Source organism: Corythoichthys intestinalis, chromosome 3 (assembly GCF_030265065.1).
Source record: "Corythoichthys intestinalis isolate RoL2023-P3 chromosome 3, ASM3026506v1, whole genome shotgun sequence".
NCBI classification, from domain to species: Eukaryota; Metazoa; Chordata; class Actinopteri; order Syngnathiformes; family Syngnathidae; genus Corythoichthys; species Corythoichthys intestinalis.
In genome coordinates this window covers 21,841,042-21,863,664 of record NC_080397.1, presented here as the reverse complement: position 1 = coordinate 21,863,664, position 22,623 = coordinate 21,841,042, and the positions used below count along the sequence as shown (strand labels likewise).

The following is a 22,623-nucleotide window of genomic DNA, read 5'->3' as shown; positions in this document are numbered from 1 at the left end:
CAAATTTTGGGGGCTTAATACTAGCGGTGCAACGGTTTGCGGTTCAAAGCCGAACCGTTCGGTTCGCCCTGTACGGTTTAATACACCTTTATGAACTGCGCCTTTTCGGTTTTGCAATTAATGTATTCCGAACGCTTGTGGAATGAATTGATCGAGCTCTGTGTGCCTGTGTGTGACGTGAAGCACCGCTGTGCAGAAATTCCCGCCCTGCAAGAAAATGTTAATTTATTTGCATCGCTTGACCCGCGTTACATTGTTCCCTTGCGGACATATTTCTCCAACAACCTAATCCCCGACATTTATGAAATGGCACCCAAAGCCATCGAAGATGATTTTGCTAAAGCACATAGTTTCGCCCTGACCTCTGATAGTTGGAAGTTGGACGTCCAGTGCTACAGAGTGCTATTACCTAACTGTGACGGTCCACTATAATTCATACCTGTCAAATTGTACGGTCTCGTCGTAATTTGTACAAGTGAGCACTCATTTTAAAATGTGTACGCCGTACATTACGTTCAAAATCTGCTCGTTTTTCGTGCATTACGTTTTTTTTTTTTCATCTGTTCGGATTTGGTCACCGTTTCTTCAACGAGACAATGCGTTTGTTGAATGACGTGAGAAAAGTCAGAGACTCGGAGAGGGAAGAGTGTTTGTTGAGACGCTGTAGCAAACGCGATGCTAGGCTAGGTGGCTCCAATATTACCTGACTTAGCCGACAACATACAGTCTACGCCTAGATATCTCATGCGCATAGAACTACATGCGAAATGACAGACTCGGTAGCGTTAGTAAACAGCCGCCATTTTAGAGCAGTAAACTTTTCAGAAAGGCTCTGTTGTAGTAAACCTGACGAGCGAACCTAAGCAACTTTTTATCCAAAATACTCCTAAATCAGCAAAATCTTGACTTGAGTCTATCTTTAAAGGATGAAACAGTTTTAAAATTTTCACACGTCGAAAGTAGACAGAAGGGAACTAATGCAAAAACGGGAGCAATTTTATCAACTTTAACGGTTGATTCACAACATTAAATGACCTCCAAACATAACAAAGGTTACTATGTTTTTTTTTTTTTTTTTAAATTAAAAAAAAAAACATGAAAGGTATCACCAGTTACTTTGCCAAGTAACTTTTTTACTACTGTGTGTGTATTTCAGTAGTCAGTCACTACACTAGCCAAAGAGCTAAGAGGCATTTTAAGTCGAAAATGTTTACATTTTAAGTGTTTATTTCATTTTTTAAAAAAGCAAAATAAAGGCAGTTTAAAAAAAAAAAAAAAAAAAAAAAGCGAAACGCAAACCGAACTCGAACCGAAACCGTGATCCCAAAACTGAGGTTCAAACTGAACCGTGGGCTAACTGAACCGTTCCACCCCTACTTAATATGCCATGAATCTGCTAATACAGTAGTTTATTTTAAAGAGGGGATTCAAACACTTATTTTTCTTTGAAATTTTTTTGGGGGTATTGAAGTGAGGCTTTTCTGTTTTTAATTTTTTTTTGATTGAATAATAAAGAAAAACACAAATCTACCTCCATAAATGGGGGCAAAAGCATTTTGGAGTGGGGGGGGTCTTAGGGGGCCTGGCGATTAGAGTGTAGTCTTTCCCTTTAAGTTAACTTCTCTTGTCCCGTTGAAAGTGACGTCATCCAAATTATATGATTGAATATTCAAAGAGAGGCGCGGTTTCGCTGGAAGCGCACGTGCTAAACATTTATCGAAGTGCTCGGGAGTTGTTCATGTGCCTTTGGTCGAAGCTCCATGGAGACTTGAACGTTGGCCGGTGTTCAATAGTCACCAGTGGACGAGAAATACGGTGGTTTGTCAAGTTATCAAATATATTAACGGCGTCATTAATGGAAATTTGGCGACGGAAATTAATTACGCATGCTCTCTCTACCAGAACAAGATGCTACCAGACGCCTACGGCTGTGCCGTAGCTAACAGGTTCGGGAATCTTCCCGACGACGACAGGGACCCGCTGGACTTCATAAGTGAGATGGAGACCGAGAAGGAGAAAAACAGGAAGAAGAAAAAGGAGGTGGAAGACAAAAATGCCAAGCAGAAGAAACCCGGACAGAAAGAATCCCAGAGGGACAGACGTGTGCCCATCCCGAAAATGGTGATTCCAGAACCTGATGCAAGTAGGTGACAAACAATACCATTTGCATTTGAACTAAAAGCATTCATTTCTAGACTGGACCCAGCTGCCAGGGGAGGTCAGTTCGTTTTGTCTGCTGTTGCTTTTACACAGGCCACCATGTGTTGATGGTCCATTGAAAAACACTACATCAGAGCTATCTGAAAACTTAAAATAAATTTGAATTTGAAATAAGTCATTGATGAAAGAATGAGTTAAAGAATTGATTGGCTGTCATTTGCAGCGATAAATGTCCAATCTGTTTGCAGTGGGAGCTCTGGCATCATCAACCTGCCATGAGGGTATCCGTGGGGTCTTAAAAATTCTTTAAAAAAAAAAAAAGTCTTGAATCCACTCATTTGAATTTAAGGCCTTAAAATATCTCAAATTCTCACAAAAGGTCATAAATACGATTTTGAAAGGTCTTAAATTGATTGGTTGCTTTTATTTAGAACATGCATAAACTTCATTAAATGAATGTAGTTTAAAGCTGCTGGTACAGAATGGGGACTTGAGTATTTTATTGACTGTTTTAAAATGTTAACTTCATACTGAAATGGTCGTTTATTTAAACCTGAGAGGCTTTTTATATAATTTTTGTAACTAATGCACGAAACATTAAAAGCATCTAATAGCTTGGGGGATTTGTGGGATTTTCCACTGACAGTTTACAATATTATTTGCACGTTTTACTGACTGACTATGCCATTTCTGTTTGTTATTTATAATCTTTTGTGTTTGCCACTGAATAAACAGGTCAGTTTCTTGTTACCAACAATCGTGTGTTATTCAAACTCCCCTGATTCAGCTGGCTAGTTGTTATCAAGAGTACTAAAACCCTTTTCAACATGAGTCTGACAACTATGTAAGGAGGCTAAATAACTTTAAACTTTAATACATGCTCAGATAGGCTGGTATCTGTATCGGCCAGTATCTGTATCGGCAGGTATCGGAAGTGCAAAACAATATCGGTATCGGATCGGAAGTGCTAAAACCTGGATCGGGACATCCCTAATTTATAGTGCAATTCATGGAAGCCCCGGTGCTATCAGACGCTGTAAACTCATTGGATGTGTTGCATAAAAGGCGTTATGTGGAAAAGCTTCAGTCTATCCATTCGCCAGATCCATATTTGATGCCTAAATCGATATTTTTCGACCCGCCGTCTTCGCCGTCTCTGCCTGACATCTGCTACCCTAATATCTACAACTATCTTGTCCACAGAAACTCAGCCTGTTCTCACGAAACTTTGAAAAACTGAAAAAGCAGCACTCTAAGCAACATTACCCCGTGTGACCCTTACTTCCAATTTTCTAAAATGGCGACAATCGATAAAAAAAAAGTTGACTGCGATGGCCGACGCTTCAAGGATAGGTGGATGTTGGAGTATTTCTTCAATACAATACGCAACAACTGTGTCTGCCTCATTTGCAAAGAGACAGTCGCTGTTTTCAAAGAGTTCCATGTGACGCAATATTACCAAACAAGACACGCTGACGTGTACGACAACATTACAAGGAAGATACGCAGCGAGAAATTATAGCAACTTGAAGCTAGTTTAATTTCACAGCAGCAGTATTTCGCAAGAGCCCGGGTGTCGAAAGAGAACGCCACAAAGGCGAGATTGTTGAAATGATGAATTAAAAAAAATAATACTAAAGCAAATGTGACACACAAAAGTGCTTGCTAAAAATTGTTTAAATATATAGTTCTACGTAAATCAGCCAAGGTAGCCCCCCACATTTTTACCACACCAAATCTGGCCCCCTTTGCAAAAAGTTTGGACACCCCTGTTTAACTGATGATCCGTAGACGAGGCCAGCTTCTTTCACTTGGTACCAGCTAAATATTATTCAAAAAATAATGATGGCGGAAGAAATAAACATCTTGAATTTGAAACTGTATGTTGTCGGCGATTAGCCTCGCAATGATCTTAATTGTGGTTGTCAGCCCAAAACCCTATAAATATGTACAGTGGGGAGAACAAGTATTTGATACACTGCCAATGGGTTTTCCCATTGACTGTGTATCAAATACTTGTTCTCCCCACTGTATTAAATGCATCTTACCAGGTATAAAATGACTACTACATAGTCTGTGGTGATCGTTTGGTGCCCAGTTTTCTCGTCGAATTGCAGCAGTCCATCTCGCTCTCCTCTCCGGGTGTCTCTGAATACGGTTGAACTTCAAGTCTCTCCGTCTATCTTCTCTGTTACTGCAACCAACCGTCACACACGCCTTCACCATTTTCATTATTAATGTTAACGAACAGAAAAACACGCCATAATAGGAGGAATTTACGTAGCGGTAATGCGTAAACACGACGAGCTGACGGACAATATGGCGCGGAGGCGTGGTTGTGACGTCATGTGAGTGGGGTCTATAGACATGACACGGAAAACTGGGCCGATTCGTAGGGGGCCTATTTTCAAATATTTTCAAAACCAAAGCTGCTACTGACCTAAAACCAAAACGGGCACCTACCTTAGCCATATATGAGTCTCCATGAGCAGTGGCATCAAAAAATTCAGTAGTTCCCTGATAAAATCCAGATTATTTTTTATATAGGAAAACTTAAAATGGCTATAAAATTCTTAGATTTTACACTAGATGCACAAAAATCATTAAATGCAGAGATGGTCACCTATATTTCAGGATCAATGGCAATATTTAACATATGTTTTTGCCCAAAATACCAACTTATTTTTCTTTTATTTACTGCAAGTTTTCAACAGCTTAAAATCAATTTTCTCATCAGAAACTTAATACTTGAGGAAAGTATGCAGAATCAATTATATAAATAGATTACTAATAAATTGTATATACAATCACAACTTTTTATAGAATAGAATAGCCCTTTATTTTCATTATACAGTTGTACAATGAAATTGTGGAGCATTTCCCTTTACAGTGCATGATAAGTTAAAATCTCAAAAGTGACTCGCTAGTATGAAATCTAAACAAATATACTAGTAAAATGCGTATGAGATAGCCCTATGTTCAGGCAGTGCAAATAATCGAAGTGAAGGAGCAGCAGTTTCACAGTTAAGGCTTTGAATATTGCAGGTAAGTATTGCACATAGAATATTGCATATAAATGAATATTGGACTATGCCTGGAGCATTTCCCTTTGCAGTGCACAAGTTAAAATTTCAAAAGTGACTTGCAAGTATAAAATCTAAATAAACAAATATAAAATGCGTATGAGATAGCCCTTCTTTATAGATACGGACGTAAAACAGTCTCGATTCTTGGTTAAAAGCAAAAGAAACCGTGCAGGTAGTATTTGTTTTACGTAAATATGGCGAATGTGCGGCACGTCTTTAAGTTAACTGTGACCTCGCCTTACCACAAGTCCACTGCAAAGAGCTTTTTAACGTTGAAAGTTTTGTGAATAAATGCTTAAATCTCTGAATTCTTTATAGATTTGGATGTAAAACAGTCTTGATTCTTCGTTAAAGGCAAAAAAAAAAAGGGCACTTTAAATTTACTTAAATCTGTTGAAGAATGATGCTAGTCTGTTAGCTCATATGGACGTTAAACTGTCTCTATTCTTTGTTAAAAAGAGCAAAAAACCGAGCAGTTAAGCATCTATTTTACGTATATATGTCAAAGAATGATGCCAATGCCATAGCGGTTCCCATTGTCCCATTGATTTTTTTCACCTTGTTCAAAATGCATGCTTGGTACGAAAAATATAATATTTACAGTGGGGCAAATAAGTATTTATACTATTTATTCAACCACTAATTGTGCAAGTTCTCCCACTTGAAAATATTAGAGAGGCCTGTAATTTTCAACATGGTTTAACCTCAACCATGAGAGACAGAATGTGGAATATCCCCCAGAAAATCATCGGCAATAACGGAGGCCAAACGTTTTCTGTAACTCTTCACAAGCCTTTCACACACTGTTGCTGGTATTTTGGCCCATTTCTCCATGCAGATCTCCTCTCGAGCAGTGATGTTTTGGGGCTGTCATTTGGCAACACGGACTTTCAACTCCCTCCGCAGATTCTCTATGGGGTTGAGCCCTGGAGACTGGCTAGGGCACTCCAGGACCTTGAAATGCTTCTTACGAAGCCACTCTTTTGTTGCCCTGGCTGTGTGTTTGAGATCATTGTCATGCTGAAAGACCCAGCCACGTCTCATTTTCAATGCCCTTGCTAATGGAAGGAGATTTTCACTCAAAATCTCTCGATACATGGCCCCATTCATTCTTTCCTTTACACAGATCAGTCGTCCTGGTCCCTTTGCAGAAAAAAAGCCCCAAAGCATGATGTTTCCACTCCCATGCTTCACAGTGGGTATGGTGCAATTCAGTATTCCTTTTCCTCCAAACACGAAAACCTGTGTTTCTACCAAAAAGTTGTAGTTTCCTCTGACCATATTGCATTCTCCCGGTCCTCTTCTGGATCATCCAAATGCTCTCTAGCGAACCGCAGACGGACCTGGACGTGTACTTTCTTCAGCAGGAGGACACGTCTGGCAGTGCAGGATTTGAGTCCCTGGCGGCGCATTGTGTTACTGATAGTAGCCTTTGTTACTGTGGTCCCAGCTCTCTGTAGGTCATTCACTAGGTCCCCCCGTGTGGTTCTGGGATTTTTGCTCAACGTTCTTGTTATCATTTTGACGCCACGGGGTGAGGAGGGAGTTGAAAGTCCGTGTTGCCCAACGACAGCCCCAAAACATCAATGCCCTAGAGGATATCTGCATGGAGGAATGGGCCAAAATACCAGCAACAGTGTGTGAAAAGCTTGTGAAGAGTTACAGAAAACGTTTGGCCTCTGTTATTGCCAACAAAGGGTACATAACAAAGTATTGAGGTGAACTTTTGGTATAGACCAAATACTTATTTTCCACCATGATTTGAAATAAATTCTTTAAAAATCAAACAATGTGATTCCCCCCCCCCCCCCACACACACACACACACACACATTCTGTCTCATGGTTGTCTACCCATGTTGACAATTACAGGCCTCTCTAATATTTTTAAGTGGGAGAACTTGCACAATTAGTGGTTGACTAAATACTTATTTGCCCCACTGTATCTTGAATCCTCGAACAAATCACTTCTGAGACAATCCTTCCTGTTTGTATGCGGTACAGCTTTTGGTAGTTCTTCAAAAATACAAGCTTAAATCCGACATGAGTGTAGTCGTCTTCGGCTATTACTAAATGAAGCTCGGCCCTCTATGATAAGGCGTGACGCAAAGAATGACGAAGTGTCACGGCCATAGGTAATAAAGTCTATGCATTGGGATTTAGGGCTCTTTGAAATGATTCAACTCACATTTGTGGGATTAAAAATTTACATGAACAGATGACTGAGGATGATAGACTAGTAAATGGTAGGCACTAAGCCTGAACGATATATTGTTTAAACATCGCCATCGCGATGTGTGCGTGCGCGATAGTCCCATCGCGAAGACGTGCGATAGTTTTTATTTTTTTTAATCCACATACGCCCTGCTTTCTGCTCTGCGCAGAGCCTCACACGCTCTTTGAACCTCACAGTCACTGCAGCACTTGCTTATTAAAGTTAACGATGCTTGTATCTTTGATCTTGCCAAAGAAGCCGGACATCACAGCACAGCAGCTGTCAATCATTGTTAAACAGTTTCTGCAAGGAAGCCGCTTTGGAATGAATGTGTGTGCGTGTGGAGACGTTTGAGACAAATTAAATGCCAGAAGTGATCATGAGGAGTTTGTAATTTCTACATGTCCACCAAAAGTCACAGCCATGTTAGGTAAACAGAACCATTTAATAAAGCCAAGCATTTTTCTACTACAGTACTTCATTCCTGTTCAAAAATTATTTTGGTTGGACAGTTATGTTTAAAACTGATCATAATTATTACATTTGAAGTGCTTAAAACCATTTATTAATATGTATATACATTTTTAAAAATAATACTTTGTGGAAAAAGTGAGGAAAAAAACATGCCTGACATGTATCTCTTTCCAATGCTAAATCTGAATAAATACATTGAGCACACACACAAAAAAAATAAAAATTTGGGGGGCGGGGGGCGCAGCTTAGTAGTTTTTCACTTATCGCGGCGGGTTCTGGTCCTCATTAACCGCGAAAAACGAGGGCTCACTGTACACTGGTCATTGCGAGTCATCTAAAGTCTTTCCAAACAGCTATTCAAGTCATCTAGTGAAAATTTCTTTAAAAATATGTATATATATTAGGGCTGTCAAAATTATCGTGTTAACGCGCGGTAATTAATTTTTTAAATTAATCACGTTAAAATATTTGACGCAATTAACGCATATGTCCCGCTCAGACAGTATTCTGCCTTTTGGTAAGTTTTACAGCAAGGCTTTTTGTGCTGTCTAACAGCGAACTCTTGTGGTCACTTTGCGACATGGTTTATTGTGTTCTTGCCAGTCAATATAGCTGCACGACGTCTCGGGCTGACGCCTACGTTGTAATATTGTGCTTATATGATTCTTGGACAAGATTTGTCCGTAAGTATGGTTGCTGTAAAGAATGTACATATTATGTTAGTAAGCGACATGTTATATTTTTTTGTATGAGACGCTTTTTGTTTATGTTTAGTGAACCTGTATAGCGTGCTAAGCTAACGTTGTTGCTAATGCAATGCTTGTGTACTTTTTTTTGTAGTTTTACAACGGTCTAAAGAGGAAAATGGTTTGAGGCCATTTTATTAATAAATCAGATGAAAAAGGAAGAAGTCTGATTATTAAGGCGTCGTTCACTAGCTGTCTAGCTTTGGAAAAAGTAGATGCTTCGGAGAGAGGACAGCATAGACAGATTTAAATGACAGTAGAGTGAAATGCCCACTACAGTCCTCATGTACCGTAGGTTGAATGTATATATCCATTTTGTGTCTTATCTTTCCATTCCAACAATTTATTTTACAGAATATATATATAATTTACAGAAAAATATGGCATTTTATAGATGGTTTGAAATGCGATTAATTGCGATTAATTACGATTAATTTTTAAGCTGTAATTAACTCGATTAAAAATTTTAATCGTTTGACAGCCCTAATATATATATATATATAATATCGCAATATAATATCGCAACCCCCCAAAAAATCGCAGCAATAGTTTTTTCCAATATCGTTCAGGCCTAGTAGGCACCCGACAAAGGTACATAATGAAACATCTTGTTTTTCCAGCTTGCAAGCGGCCAGTCCGTGCCGCAGAAGAGGACAGAGTAGAGACTAAAAGAGGCTTTGGGGAGCGCAGGGCAAACCCAGCTCTGTACCCGCAGGAGTTCTCTGTCCCAAAGTAAGTTGCTCAATCTTTGCAGTTGTTGTACATCATTCAGCAATTATGTGCAACCTTTTATATTAAGCGCTGGATAAAAAAAATACTTGGCTCTAAATCTATCTATGATTCTAGTATTCCAGCAGTGTAGCACGGTAGATATACGCTTTCATCAAAAAACAAGATGGTATTCAAGTATTTTTAATATTTTAAGCAACATTAATATGGTTTAAAAATTTGTACAGGAAAATAAAGACTGCTTCATAATTGAATGTAAATAAATTGTTAAAAGTTAGTGCCTAACACGTTTAAAAAAAATGCAGCTCTGAAAAATCAACTGTGTTGAGCTTAAGTTAAATGTAACTATTTGTGCAGTGATGACCACAATTTGAAAATCACTGTTCCATGGGGAAGTGATGACCTAATTATACCCTAGGACTACCAACTATCAGGACGTGGACCCCAGGGGCCGGGGAGGAGGAAGGGGTAGGAGAGGAGGAGGAGAAAAAAGAGGAGGATACTCGAGCAACTTTGAAAACTTTGTCTCGAGGGGAAAAAGAGAATATGACCGACACAACGGAACGTAAGTAACATATTGACACAGTTGGCGATGATTTTACAAGTGTTTGACATTCTATTGTTACTACTAACTGTAGTGGTATCTCTCCTGATGAGAAGAGAGGTGGCAGAGGGCCCTGGAACTGGGGTTGTGTGGAAGAACCAGAAAGGTGTGAGTCTGTCTGTGGACAACTGTCAAATTGCCATATTGATTACAAGTGTTTGCTTTTGTTCTTGAAGTGAGTTAATTGATGTGACACTTGCTGCTCCGGAACACTCTGAAGAGCCTCAAGCACCAGAAGAAGAGAACCCGAACCTGTGAGTACCACATTTAGACATGACCCAAAGATGTAAATTTCGATGAATTTTATGAAGGCACATTTTACTGCCAACCACATCAATCACACGCTCCCCAGTATGTAAATTGCTATAAAATGTCTTATTTTTGTTAGTGCAATGACAGAGGAAGAAGGAGAAATGGTGGTCCAGGTTGCCATGGAGATGACTCTGGATGAATGGAAGGCTTTGCAGAATGACAGTCGTCCGAAGGCAGAGTTCAACATCCGCAAAGCAGAGAGCACCATTCCATCAAAGGCCAAAGTCATCCACAAGTCCAAACATGTGGTGAGTATGTACGAAAATCCGTACACACTACATGGCCCATACAATCGGGTTTGGACCCCCCCCCCTTCCGATACATAAGCCTGCCGCGATATGCAGTAAGTCCATTTATCGCACGGTAAATAAAAATGAAGGCGGTAATTTTCCCGGCTGCTATTTATCGTCGCGTGCGTGCGTGCATACATTTGTGTGCGTGTATGCGTGTGCTGCATGAACTCTGCACGCGTGGGTGTTGATATGAGACTCCAGTTCCTTTTACTGATGTTTATTGGTCATCAACAGCCCGAAGAATTAAAATTCAGACATACAAAATAAGGAAATACATCTGTATTAAACATTGTAAAACGTTAGCATTGCTATATTGAGGCTAATGGAAAAAAAGACTACAGTGGGGCAAATAAGTATTTAGTCAACCACTAATTGTGCAAGTTCTCCCACTTGAAAATATTAGGGAGGCCTGTAATTATCAACATGGGTAAACCTTGACCATGAGAGACAGAATGTGGGGAAAACCCCCCAGAAAATCACATTATTTGATTTTTAAAGAATTTATTTGCAAATCATGGTGGAAAATAAGTATTTGGTCAATACCAAAAGTTCATCTCAATACTTTGTTATGTACCCTTTGTTGGCAATAACGGAGGCCAAACGTTTTCTGTAACTCTTCACCAGCTTTTTACACACTGTTGCTGGTATTTTGGTCCATTCCTCCATGCAGATCCCCTCTAGAGCAGTGATGTTTTGGGGCTGTTGTTGGGCAACACACTTTCAACTCCCTCCACAGATTTTCTATGGGGTTGGGATCTGGAGACTGGCTAGGCCACTCCAGGACCTTGAAATGCTTCTTACGAAGCCACTCCCCTTTGTTGCCCTGGCTGTGTGTTTGGGATCATTGTCATGCTGAAAGACCCAGCCACGTCTCATCTTCAATGCCCTTGCTGATGGAAGGAGATTTTCACTCCAAATCTCTCGATACATGGCCCCATTCATTCTTTCCTTTACACAGATCAGTCGTCCTGGTCCCTTTGCAGAAAAACGGCCCCAAAGAATGATTTTCCACCCCCGTGCTCCACAGTGGGTATGGTGTTCTTCGGATGCAGTTCAGTATTCTTCTCCAAACACGAGAACCTGTGTTTTACCAAAAAGTTCTATTTTGGTTTCATCTGACCATAACACATTCTCCCAGTCCTCTTCTGGATCATCCAAATGCTTTCTAGCGAACCGCAGATGGGCCTGGACGTGTACTTTCTTCAGCAGGGGGACACGTCTGCCAGTGCAGGATTTGAGTCCCTGGCGGCGCATTGTGTTACTGATAGCCTTTGTTACTGTGGTCCCAGCTCTCTGTAGGTCATTCACTAGGTCCCCCCGTGTGGTTCTGGGATTTTTGCTCACCGTTCTTATCGTTTTGATGCCACGGGGTGCGATCTTGCATGGAGCCCCAGATCGAGGGAGATTATCAGTGGTCTTGTATGTCCTCCATTTTCTAACAATTGCTCCCACAGTTGATTTTTTTTTTTTTTTACACCAAGTGTTTTACCTATTGCAGATTCAGTCTTCCCAGCCTGGTGCAGGTCTACAATTTTGTCTCTGGTGTCCTTCGACAGCTCTTTGGTCTTGGCCATAGTGGACTTTGGAGTGTGACTGACTGAGGGTTGTGGAGAGGTGTCTTTTATACCGATAATGAGTTAAAACAGGTGCCATTAATACAGGTAACGAGTGGAACCTCGTTAGAAGACGTTAGACCTCTTTGACAGCCAGAAATCTTGCTTTTTTTGTAGGTGACCAAATACTTATTTTCCACTCTAATTTGGAAATAAATTCTTTAAAAATCAAGCAATGTGATTTTCAGTTTTTTTCCCCCACATTCTGTCTCTCATGGTTGAGGTTTACCCATGTTGACAATAAGCCTGTCGCAATATGCAATAATTCCATTTATCGCATGATATATAAAAATGAAGGCGGTAATTTTTCCGCTGCGATTTATCGCCTCGCGTGCACGTGCGCGCGCAGCAGAAATGCTGTTAAAAGTTCGGATTCCTTGTTACCAACTGCGCAAAATGTTCTTCGTTCCAGGTCCGGCAAAAAATTGGCCGGAGCCAATCGTTCCCATTATATCCTATTGTTCAACGTATACCGGCCGCGTCAGTGCTCCGGATTGACTGCGGACCAGCGCGCCGGTGTTGTTGACGTGTAGGCGCTCCCGTCAGGGGTAATATTTCACGTGGGGCGGCTATTATTCGGTACAACGCCGGATATTTACAATGAATGAAGTCCGCCAGCTGAATGGACATGATGAACATTGAGTGGCAAATTAAGAGCGCTGTGCTTCAAACACGTCCTGTTTCTGAAAGTCGATTGTCATATGCTGGTGTTGTGCAGTAATGAGCAGACGTGACTTCAGCGGCGTTTGCTAACTTTTTTAATGCGCGCACACACTAGATATCATGAAATAGCAAACTAGATGTGCTACGTCACATGCCATTGGCTACGTGAGCCCAGATGGATTATGGGACACGTCCATATACTACATCGATGAATTCTAAACTGTCATGACTGAATGGAAGTTAAAAAGGCCAAATTGATCGATACCAGTGACTATAGATAATGTTGCAAATATTGTTAATTCAGTATGTGAAACAGATGGATTCGGACAAATAGGATGTCTTGCTCATGTAGTAAACCTAGCTGCTAAGAGAGCTGTAGCAATCAATAGTTTGCCCCGCCTCACTTTACAAATAGTAAAGATTGTTCTCGGCACTTTTACACAAAATTTCTTCAGATCAGTAAGAAGGAAGCACATAAATATTATGCACTAAAATGCATGTTTATATGATGGCAATTTAATTTTATCTCGTTAGCACAAAAAAAAAAAAAAATACAATCTTTTTTTTTTTTCAGAGCATTAAATGTATTGAATCTGTTCGAAAATCGTGTCCCTCGTCTCGAAAATCGTACCGAACCGTGACTTAACTGTGTCGTTGCATCCCTATGGAACATCATTACAGAAGCTATGAGGGGAAAAGTTTTCATTTGCCTAAATGCTTAAGTTATTAAGTGGAATTTTATTTTTCTTGAAAAACACATTTTATCTATTCTGTTTCTGTGCGGTATTAATATTGTTGTTTTTTAGTTAGGAGGCATTGTCTATTGTTTTTAGTTGTGATTTATTAAGTATTTTTGAATTTAAGAGTAAGTATTTATCGCGTTTAAATGGGTGTACTTGATCTATTAATATATACTGTATTCTCACTGTGGTTGAAAAAATTGGGGGGGTGGCGCAACAATCTCATATCGCAATAATTTGTGAGATAAATTATTGCACACTAAAATTTGTTATCGCGACAGGCCTAGTTGACAATTACACGCCTCTCTAATCTTTTCACGTAGGAGAACTTGCACATTTGGTGGTTGACTGAATACTTATTTGCCCCACTGTACGTCCTAACCATGTTGGCCTGCTATAAAACATTGGCGGTCTTCGCTATAAAACATTGGCGGTGTGCTCTAAAACACAAAATTGCAGTGAAAAGGTGACACTTAAAACATGAAAAATTGCTAGTTTACAGCAATCTGCAAATGATGCAAAAAAAAAAAAAAAATCTATTACGGACACCACATGCATTAGGAAAAGAGAAGTGTTTTTTTTTTTTTTTTTTTTTTTTTTTAAATAATGGAGTGTAAAGCTTACGGTTAGCGGCTTGGCAAACTTGCTTCCGGTGAACATTTCAAAATAAAAGCGCGTCATGTTCAAGTATATAAAGATCTCATAAAAAAAGAGTTAATCTCTAATACTTCAGATTCTACATCAAGAAATGCTTTAAAATGACACCCATTATAAAAAATTTGATTGGTAATGAATAAGTTTGCTTCAAATTTGCTAATATGCGCACTTTGCTGGACAAGATGAGTCTGTTTGGATCAAATGAACAATTTTGATGGACTAATTGGCAGAGAACAAAAACGGTGTCTACCTATTTCATATTCTGCACTTTCAAATGACTCGTTTTGCATTGTGTGTTTTTTCTTACATCAATGTAGTTTGTGTTTTTATTTCAGAACAACAATTTATTGCATTTGAGTGGGTGATTTATTATAATGTATTGTCACTACAGGACTGTCTCAGATAATTAGAATATTGTGATAAAGTTCTTTACTTTCTGTAATGCAATTAAAAAAAACAAAAATGTCATACATTCTGGATTCATTACACATCAACTGAACTATTTCAAGCCTTTTATTATTTTAATATTGCTGAATTTGGCTTACAGCTTAAGAAAACTCAAAAATCCTATATCAAAATATTAGAATATCATGAAAAAGTATACAAGTAGGCTATTCAACTAATCACCTGAATCATCTAATTAACTCGAAACACCTGCGAGGGTTTCCTGAGCCTTAAAAACACTCAGCTTGGTTCAGTAAACTAAATCACAAGTATGGGGAAGACTGCTGATCTGACTGCTGTCCAGAGGACCATCATTGATACCCTCCATCAGGAGGGTAAGACACAAAAAGAAATTTCTCAAAGAGCAGGCTGTTCACAGAGTGCAGTTTCAAAGCATATCCACAAAAAGTCTGTTGGAAGGGAAAAATGTGGCCGGAAACGCTGCACAACCAAGAGAGATGACCGCAGCCTTAACAAAATTGTGAAGAAGAGCCGCTTCCAGAATTTGGGGGACCTTCAAAGACAGTGGGCTGAAGCTGGAGTCCAGGTATCAAAAGCCACAGTTCACAGACGTGTCCGGGAAATGGGCTACAATAGCCGTATTCCCATGGTCAAGCCACTTCTGAACTCAAGACAACGGAAGAAGCGTCTGACTTGGGCTATGGAGAAGAAGCACTGGACAGTTGCAGAGTGGTCCAAAGTCCTCTTTTCAGACGAAAGCAAGTTTTGCATTTCATTTGGAAGTCAAGGCGCCAGAGTCTGGAGAAAGGCTGGAGAGGAGCAAAATCCAAGTTGCTTGAAATCCAGTGTGAAGTTCCCACAGTCAGCAATGGTTTGGGGAGCCATGTCAGCTGCTGGTGTTGGTCCACTGTGTTTCATCAAGTCCAGAGTAAATGCAACTGTGTACCAAGAGATTTTAGAGCACTACATGCTTCCATCTGCTGAAAAGCTCTATGGAGATGAGGATTTCATTTTCCAGCATGATCTGGCACCTGCCCACAGTGCCAAAACCACCAGTAACTGGTGCACTGACCATGGCATCACTGTCCTTGATTGGCCTGCTAATTCCCCTGACCTGAACCCCATCGAGAATTTGTGGGATATAGTTAAGAAGAAGATGAAAGACACCAGACCTACAAATGCAAATGAGCTGAAGGCCGCTATCGAAGCATCATGGGCATCAATAACACCTCAGCAATGCCACAGGCTGATTGCCTCCATGCCACGCCGGATTGATGCAGTAATCCGTGCAAAAGGATTCCCAACCAAGTACTGAGTGCATCAATGGACATTTTCAAATGTTTGATTTAGTTTTGCTGTTATTAAATTATTTTTTTACTTGGTCTGAGGAAGTATTCTAATTTTTTGATATAGGATTTTTGAGGTTTCTTAAGCTGTAAGCCAAAATCAGCAATATTCAAATAATAAAAGGCTTGAAATAGTTCAGTTGATGTGTAATGAATCCAGAATGTATGACATTTTTGTTTTTTTAATTGCATTACAGAGAGTAAAGAACTTTATCACAATATTCTAATTTCCTGAGACAGTCCTGTACATTAGTGGTTGAATTAATTAAAAAAAAAAAAAAACAATATCTCATATCAGCAATATTTTATGAGACTATATCGCTGACTAAAATTTATCGCGACAGGCCTACCAATACAGCATACACCTCTAAGTCAGGCAAAATGAACTAAGACAACTTTAAAGCCTTCCCAGTACCACTATGATATGCAGTATTTACTGTAGTGTGCCAAATTGTTTACTAAAATTTAGACTGACGATATAATCTCAGTGTATTGTATTCTACTGTAGGAGTGGGAACCTCTTGGTACCTCACGATACGATACAATTTGCGATACAAAGCTCATGATAATGATGATCTGACGATATGGCGATACAACGATTATCGATACATTGGTCAGGAAATCATAGTAGATATTCTACAAACGGCTAATAAACAGGAAAAACAAGCTTCTGCTGTGAATTGGAATCAGTTTATCACTTGTAGACGCCCAGTCCATTTGAACTGGGAGGGTGGCAGCGAATGAAGTTCATTCGCTGCCATCCCTCCCACTTCAAATGGATTGAACGTCTATGATCGGTAGTGGCAGCCAATGCCAGGCAATGAAGTAATTTTGGGCCATTTAAAGTCATTTTCCTGTTGATATTCATTTACTTCCTGTTGATTTTGGGGTATTTTATGGCTCTCTTTCTGTTTATTTTGAGTTACAGAAGAGGAAGTGACCTGGGAATTGCCCAAATGAATAGGCAGTGACTCAAACTCAACAGAAAATGATCTGTAAATGCCCTAAAATAAACAGCAAGTGACCTGTAAATGCCCTGAAAATCGGACAGAATGACTGAATGCTCTGGTTTCGAATGAACGAACGTTCCCAGTCTAAATGGATTGGGCGTCGAGCACCGTCAATGCATCCTTAGAGTTAACTGAAACACTATAATGGTGGAAGATTATGGTAGCAACTTGTTGCTTCATTTTTCTTTTTTTTTTAGACATTGACACCTTTTTAAAACAATATCTCGAATTTTTCCTTCCCATGGGCTCACCACCTGTGGGAGGGGCCAAAGGGGTCGGGTGCGTAGGGAGTTGGGCGGCAGCCAAAGGCGGGGGCCTTGGCGGTCCGACCCCCAGCTGCTGAAGCTAACTCTTGGGACATGGAATGTCACCTCTCTGGCAGGGAAGGAGCCTGAGCTGGTGTGTGAGGCAGAGAAGTTCCGACTAGATATAGTCGGACTCTCCTCCACACACAGCTTGGGTTCTGGTACCAATCCTCTCGAGAGGGGTTGGACTCTCTTCCACTCTGGAGTTGCCCATGGTGAGAGGCGCCGGGCAGGTGTGGGCATACTTATTGCCCCCCGGCTTGGCGCCTGTACGTTGGGGTTTACCCCGGTAGACGAGAGGGTAGCCTCCCTCCGCCTTCGGGTGGGGGGACGGGTTCTAACTGTTGTTTGTGCTTATGCACCGAACAGCAGTTCAGAATACCCACCCTTTTTGGAGTCCTTGGAGGGTGTGCTAGAGAGCACCCCCTCTGGGGACTCCCTCGTTCTACTGGGGGACTTCAACGCTCACGTGGGCAATGACAGTGAGACCTGGAGGGGCGTGATTGGGAGGAACGGCCCCCCCGATCAGAACCCGAGTGGTGTTCTGTTATTGGACTTCTGTGCTCGTCACGGTTTGTCTATAACGAACACCATGTTCAAACATAGGGGTGTCCATATGTGCACTTGGCACCAGGACACCCTAGGCCGCAGTTCGATGATCGACTTCGTAATCGTGTCATCGGACTTGCGGCCGCATGTTTTGGACACTCGGGTGAAGAGAGGGGCGGAGCTGTCAACCGATCACCACCTGGTGGTGTGTTGGCTCCGATGGCGGGGGAAGATGCTGGCCAGACCTGGCAGGCCCAAACGTATTGTGAGGGTCTGCTGGGAACGTCTGGCAGAATCCCCTGTCAGAAAGAGTTTCAACACCCACCTCCGGCAGAACTTCTCCCTTGTCCCGGGGGAGGTGGGGGACATTGAGTCCGAGTGGGCCATGTTCCGCACCTCCATTGTTGAGGCGGCCGATCAGAGCTGTGGCCGTAAGGTGGTTGGTGCCTGTCGTGGCGGCAATCCCCGAACCCGCTGGTGGACACCAGCGGTAAGGGATGCCGTCAAGCTGAAGAAGGAGGCCTATCGGGCCTTTTTGGCCTGTGGGACTCCGGAGGCAGCTGACAGGTACCGGCTGGCCAAGCGGACTGCGGCCTCGGCGGTCGCCGAGGCAAAAACTCGGACATGGGAGGAGTTCGGTGAGGCCATGGAAAACGACTTCCGGATGGCTTCGAGGAAATTCTGGTCCACCATCCGGCGTCTGAGGAGAGGAAACCAGTGCACTATTAACACTGTGTATAGTGAAGATGGTGTACTGCTGACCTCGACTCGGGACGTCGTGAGTCGGTGGAGAGAATACTTCGAAGCCCTCCTCAATTCCACCGACACGCCTTCCTTTGAGGAAGCAGAGTCTGGGGACTCTGAGGTGGGCTCTTCGATCTCTGGGGTTGAAGTCACTGAGGCGGTTGGTAAGCTCCTCGGTGGCAAGGCCCCGGGGGTGGATGAGATCCGCCCGGAGTTCCTAAAGGCTCTGGATGTTGTAGGGCTGTCATGGCTGACACGCCTCTACAACATCGCGTGGACATCGGGGACAGTGCCTCTGGATTGGCAGACCGGGGTGGTGGTCCCCCTTTTTAAAAAGGGGGACCGGAGGGTGTGTTCCAATTACAGAGGAATCACACTCCTCAGCCTCCCCGGTAAAGTCTATTCAGGGGTGCTGGAGAGGAGGGTCCGTCGGGAAGTCGAATCTCGGATTCAGGAGGAGCAGTGTGGTTTTCGTCCCGGCCGTGGAACAGTGGACCAGCTCTACACCCTCAGCAGGGTCCTCGAGGGTGCATGGGAGTTCGCCCAACCAGTCTACATGTGTTTTGTGGATTTGGAGAAGGCGTTCGACCGTGTGCCTAGGGGAATCCTGTGGAGGGTGCTCCGGGAGTACGGGGTACCGAGCCCCTTGGTAAGGGCTGTTCGGTCCCTGTACGACTGGTGTCAGAGTCTGGTCCGCATTGCCGGCAGTAAGTCGAATTCGTTCCCAGTGAGGGTTGGACTCCGCCAAGGCTGCCCTTTGTCACCGATTTTGTTCATAACTTTTATGGACAGAATTTCTAGGCGCAGCCGAAGCGTTGAGGGGGTCCGGTTTGGTGACCTCAGCATTGAATCTCTGCTTTTTGCAGATGATTTAGTGCTGTTGGCTTCATCAAGCCGTGACCTCCAACTCTCACTGGAGCGGTTCGCAGCTGAGTGTGAAGCGGTTGGGATGAAGATCAGCACCTCCAAATCCGAGACCATGGTCCTCAGTCGGAAAAGGGTGGAGTGCCCTCTCCGGGTCGGGGATGAGATCCTGCCCCAAGTGGAGGAGTTCAAGTATCTTGGGGTCTTGTTCACGAGTGACGGTAAGAGGGAGCGGGAGATCGACAGGCGAATCGGTGCGGCGTCTGCAGTAATGCGGACGCTGCACCGGTCCGTAGTGGTGAAGAAGGAGCTGAGCCGAAAGGCAAAGCTCTCGATTTACCAGTCGATCTACGTTCCTGCCCTCACCTATGGTCACGAGCTTTGGGTCGTGACCGAAAGAACAAGATCCCGGATACAAGCGGCCGAAATGAGTTTCCTCCGCAGGGTGTCCGGGCTCTCCCTTAGAGATAGGGTGAGAAGCTCGGTCATCCGGGAGGGACTCGGCGTCGAGCCGCTACTCCTCCGCGTAGAGAGGAGCCAGCTGAGGTGGCTCGGGCATCTGGTTCGGATGCCTCCCGGACGCCTCCCTGGAGAGGTGTTCCGGGCATGTCCCACCGGCGGGAGGCCCCGGGGACGACCCAGGACACGCTGGAGAGACTATGTCTCTCGGCTGGCCTGGGAACGCCTTGGGATCCCGCCGGAGGAGCTGGTTGAAGTGGCTGGGGAGAGGGAAGTCTGGGCTTCCCTGTTAAAGCTGCTGCCCCCGCGACCCGACCCCGGAACAAGCGGAAGATAATGGATGGATGGATATCTCGAATTTTGGCAGGAGCATATCGATAACCTTTTGGGATACAAAGTATCACGGTACATCACCATTTCGATATTTTGTCACACCCCTATTCTACTGTCACACAATGCAGTTTGATTCACAGTACATATTGTGCTTAAATATAGCAAAATTAACTGTCAATAAAATTTCAGACAAGTTTCAAACGTGTATCTCAGGGGTATCCAACTCTGGTCTTCGAGAGCCCCTATCCAGCTTGTTTTCCATGTCTCCCTCCTTTAACACCTAAATCAAATAATCAACTCATCAGCAGCTCTGCAGGAGCCTGATAACGATGCTGATTGAGTCAGGTGTGTTGGAGGAGGGAGACATGGAAAACAAGCTGGATAGGGGCTCTCACGGACTGGAGTACTTGGTGTACCCAAATGTTTGAATACACTGCAGAACGAAACATTACTTGACAAATATACAAGCACAATATAGAAAGAAAAAAAAAATAAAGCCACTGCAATATTTTGTAGTTTGAAGTTTTTTTTTTTTTTTTTTTTCCATGTGCCATACCAGTGGCACTCATTCTGTACTTTGGGAATCACTGCACGAAAACCATTTTCAAATAGCACTTGCTCATTGAGAAAGGTCCATGTGGAATTTGGAGCGTTTGGAAGTGTTCATCATATCAGGAGGTATACTGCAAGAACAGAAGCAGACTGCACCGAGATGTTTGAAAGAAATTGAGCTGGGAAAAAATGCTTGGTGGGAATTCTGAGAGTTTAATCTCGTTCATTAGCTATAGTTCCACTAAATTCACTTAAAAGGGCTTAAACCAACCTCTCAATATTTGCTGCCTGAACCTCTCCATTAAACACACGGAACCTCCATGAGGTCTGCCATGTTGCAATGCCCTGCCATGCCACCAAGTTCTATTTTGACAAAAGTTCAAATTTCCTGGCTGAAACCTTAATCTACTCAAGCAAATGCCAATTTTATTCAGCCAATGAAAATCCAGGAGTCAAATCCTGGTGGCCAGAAGGACATTTAGTTTTTTATTTTGCAATCTTCAGCATCTCAAGGATAATATGGAAGGAATTGAGGATGACAGCAATTTCTTCCGCCGATCTGTGAATGACATCACCTCCCTTCTGGACATCAACTTTGGTAGTCTGGGACGCCCATCTCGAGGGGGTCGAGGCAGAGGGCGTGGTTGTCCGCCGAGCCACCAAGAGCCAGCCAAACGCACACTGGAGAAGGTGGGCCTTGTTTCCTTGCTTTGTCTAAACCAACATCAGTTTCTTAGTCAGCGAGTGGCTAATAGCCGTGCTGTTTGCCTACAGGAGGGTGAAGCAGCTCCTGATCCAGACAACCATGAAGACTTCCCAGCACTATCAGCAGGCATTTAATTGAGTTTACTCTTCATGTAGCTGGTGTGGGGAAACAGGTTGCACTTTTAACACTGGCCAGAATAGCAGTTTATTGTTCCTTGAGGTCTAGTGTTTAGTTCTACTGGGTTTTTGTTGTCATTCATTGAAGGCACTGAGTTTATAAAGACTTGAGCAAATATTATTGGTGTCTTGTACTTTTTTGTTGTCATTCATTGAAGGCACTGAGTTTATAAAGACTTGAGCAAATATCATTGGTGTCTTGTACTTTTTTGTTGTAATTCATTGAAGGCACTGAGTTTATAAAGACTTGAGCAAATATCATTGGTGTCTTGTACTTTGAGATACAGTAAATAAGAAATGTAGGTTACTTGTTATTGACCTGGCATTGCGTCCCATTTTTGACCCCCGCCCCAGGTTTATATTTTGAGTTTTTTGAGCTTTGGTTTATAGGCTACAATGAGTGCATCAAATAGGGTTACTATACCTGATGACTGTTACAGTAACTCTTTGGCTGCCATTGATAGAAATACAGTACATTTAAGCAGGGAGCGGCGGGCAACTATTATTGGATCACTGCCAGTCGCCCCAGTCTAAATGGATTGTATGTCTTGCCATCGATTGCAGTGAAGGAGTTAACTCTTTAAGCAGCAATGTCGTAACATTGCTGACTTTTAACAAGCCAGAGCTGCAAATATGGTGCATCATGTAGTTACTACTTTGCACCTAAAGATGGCAGATACTGTATCTTCCTGGACTTGAGTTGTTGAACACAGTAGGTGTCATTTCATTCTCAAAGTAATAGGTTTTCATGAAATTTCAATATTAAAAGTAGTAACATCAAATTATTGGATATAATACAGTATCTCTTACAAAACCCCATGTTATCACACTTTTAAAGAATTGGGTTAAATTTTCACTAGATGCTGTCCTACTTCAATAGAAC

General features: G+C 42.3%; 1 protein-coding gene across 2 annotated transcripts; it reads left to right on the top strand.

Moving 5' to 3' along the window:
- Positions 1-1,648: 1,648 nt before the first annotated feature.
- Positions 1,649-21,944, top strand: LOC130913220 (intracellular hyaluronan-binding protein 4-like). 2 transcript variants are annotated; one of them, XM_057831661.1, is made up of 9 exons: positions 1,649-1,815; positions 1,903-2,143; positions 9,301-9,412; positions 9,828-9,974; positions 10,048-10,119; positions 10,190-10,267; positions 10,402-10,573; positions 21,363-21,548; positions 21,633-21,944. In XM_057831661.1, the coding sequence occupies exons 2-9, from the start codon at positions 1,909-1,911 to the stop codon at positions 21,696-21,698; spliced, it is 1,068 nt and encodes a 355-aa protein (XP_057687644.1). In that variant the 5' UTR covers positions 1,649-1,815; positions 1,903-1,908; the 3' UTR covers positions 21,699-21,944. The 2 variants fall into 2 exon arrangements, with proteins under 2 accessions (XP_057687644.1, XP_057687642.1); XM_057831659.1 differs by having other exon boundaries at positions 1,650-1,818.
- The last annotated feature ends 679 nt before the right edge of the window (positions 21,945-22,623 follow it).

Bases quoted from the DNA above. Each gene is read 5' to 3' on its own strand.
- LOC130913220 (XM_057831661.1), top strand. From the start codon at position 1,909: ATGCTACCAGACGCCTACGGCTGTGCCGTAGCTAACAGGTTCGGGAAT. The intron at 9,413-9,827 runs GTAAGTTGCTCA...ATTATACCCTAG, and splicing joins CAGGAGTTCTCTGTCCCAAA to GACTACCAACTATCAGGACG. The intron at 9,975-10,047 runs GTAAGTAACATA...TACTAACTGTAG, and splicing joins TATGACCGACACAACGGAAC to TGGTATCTCTCCTGATGAGA.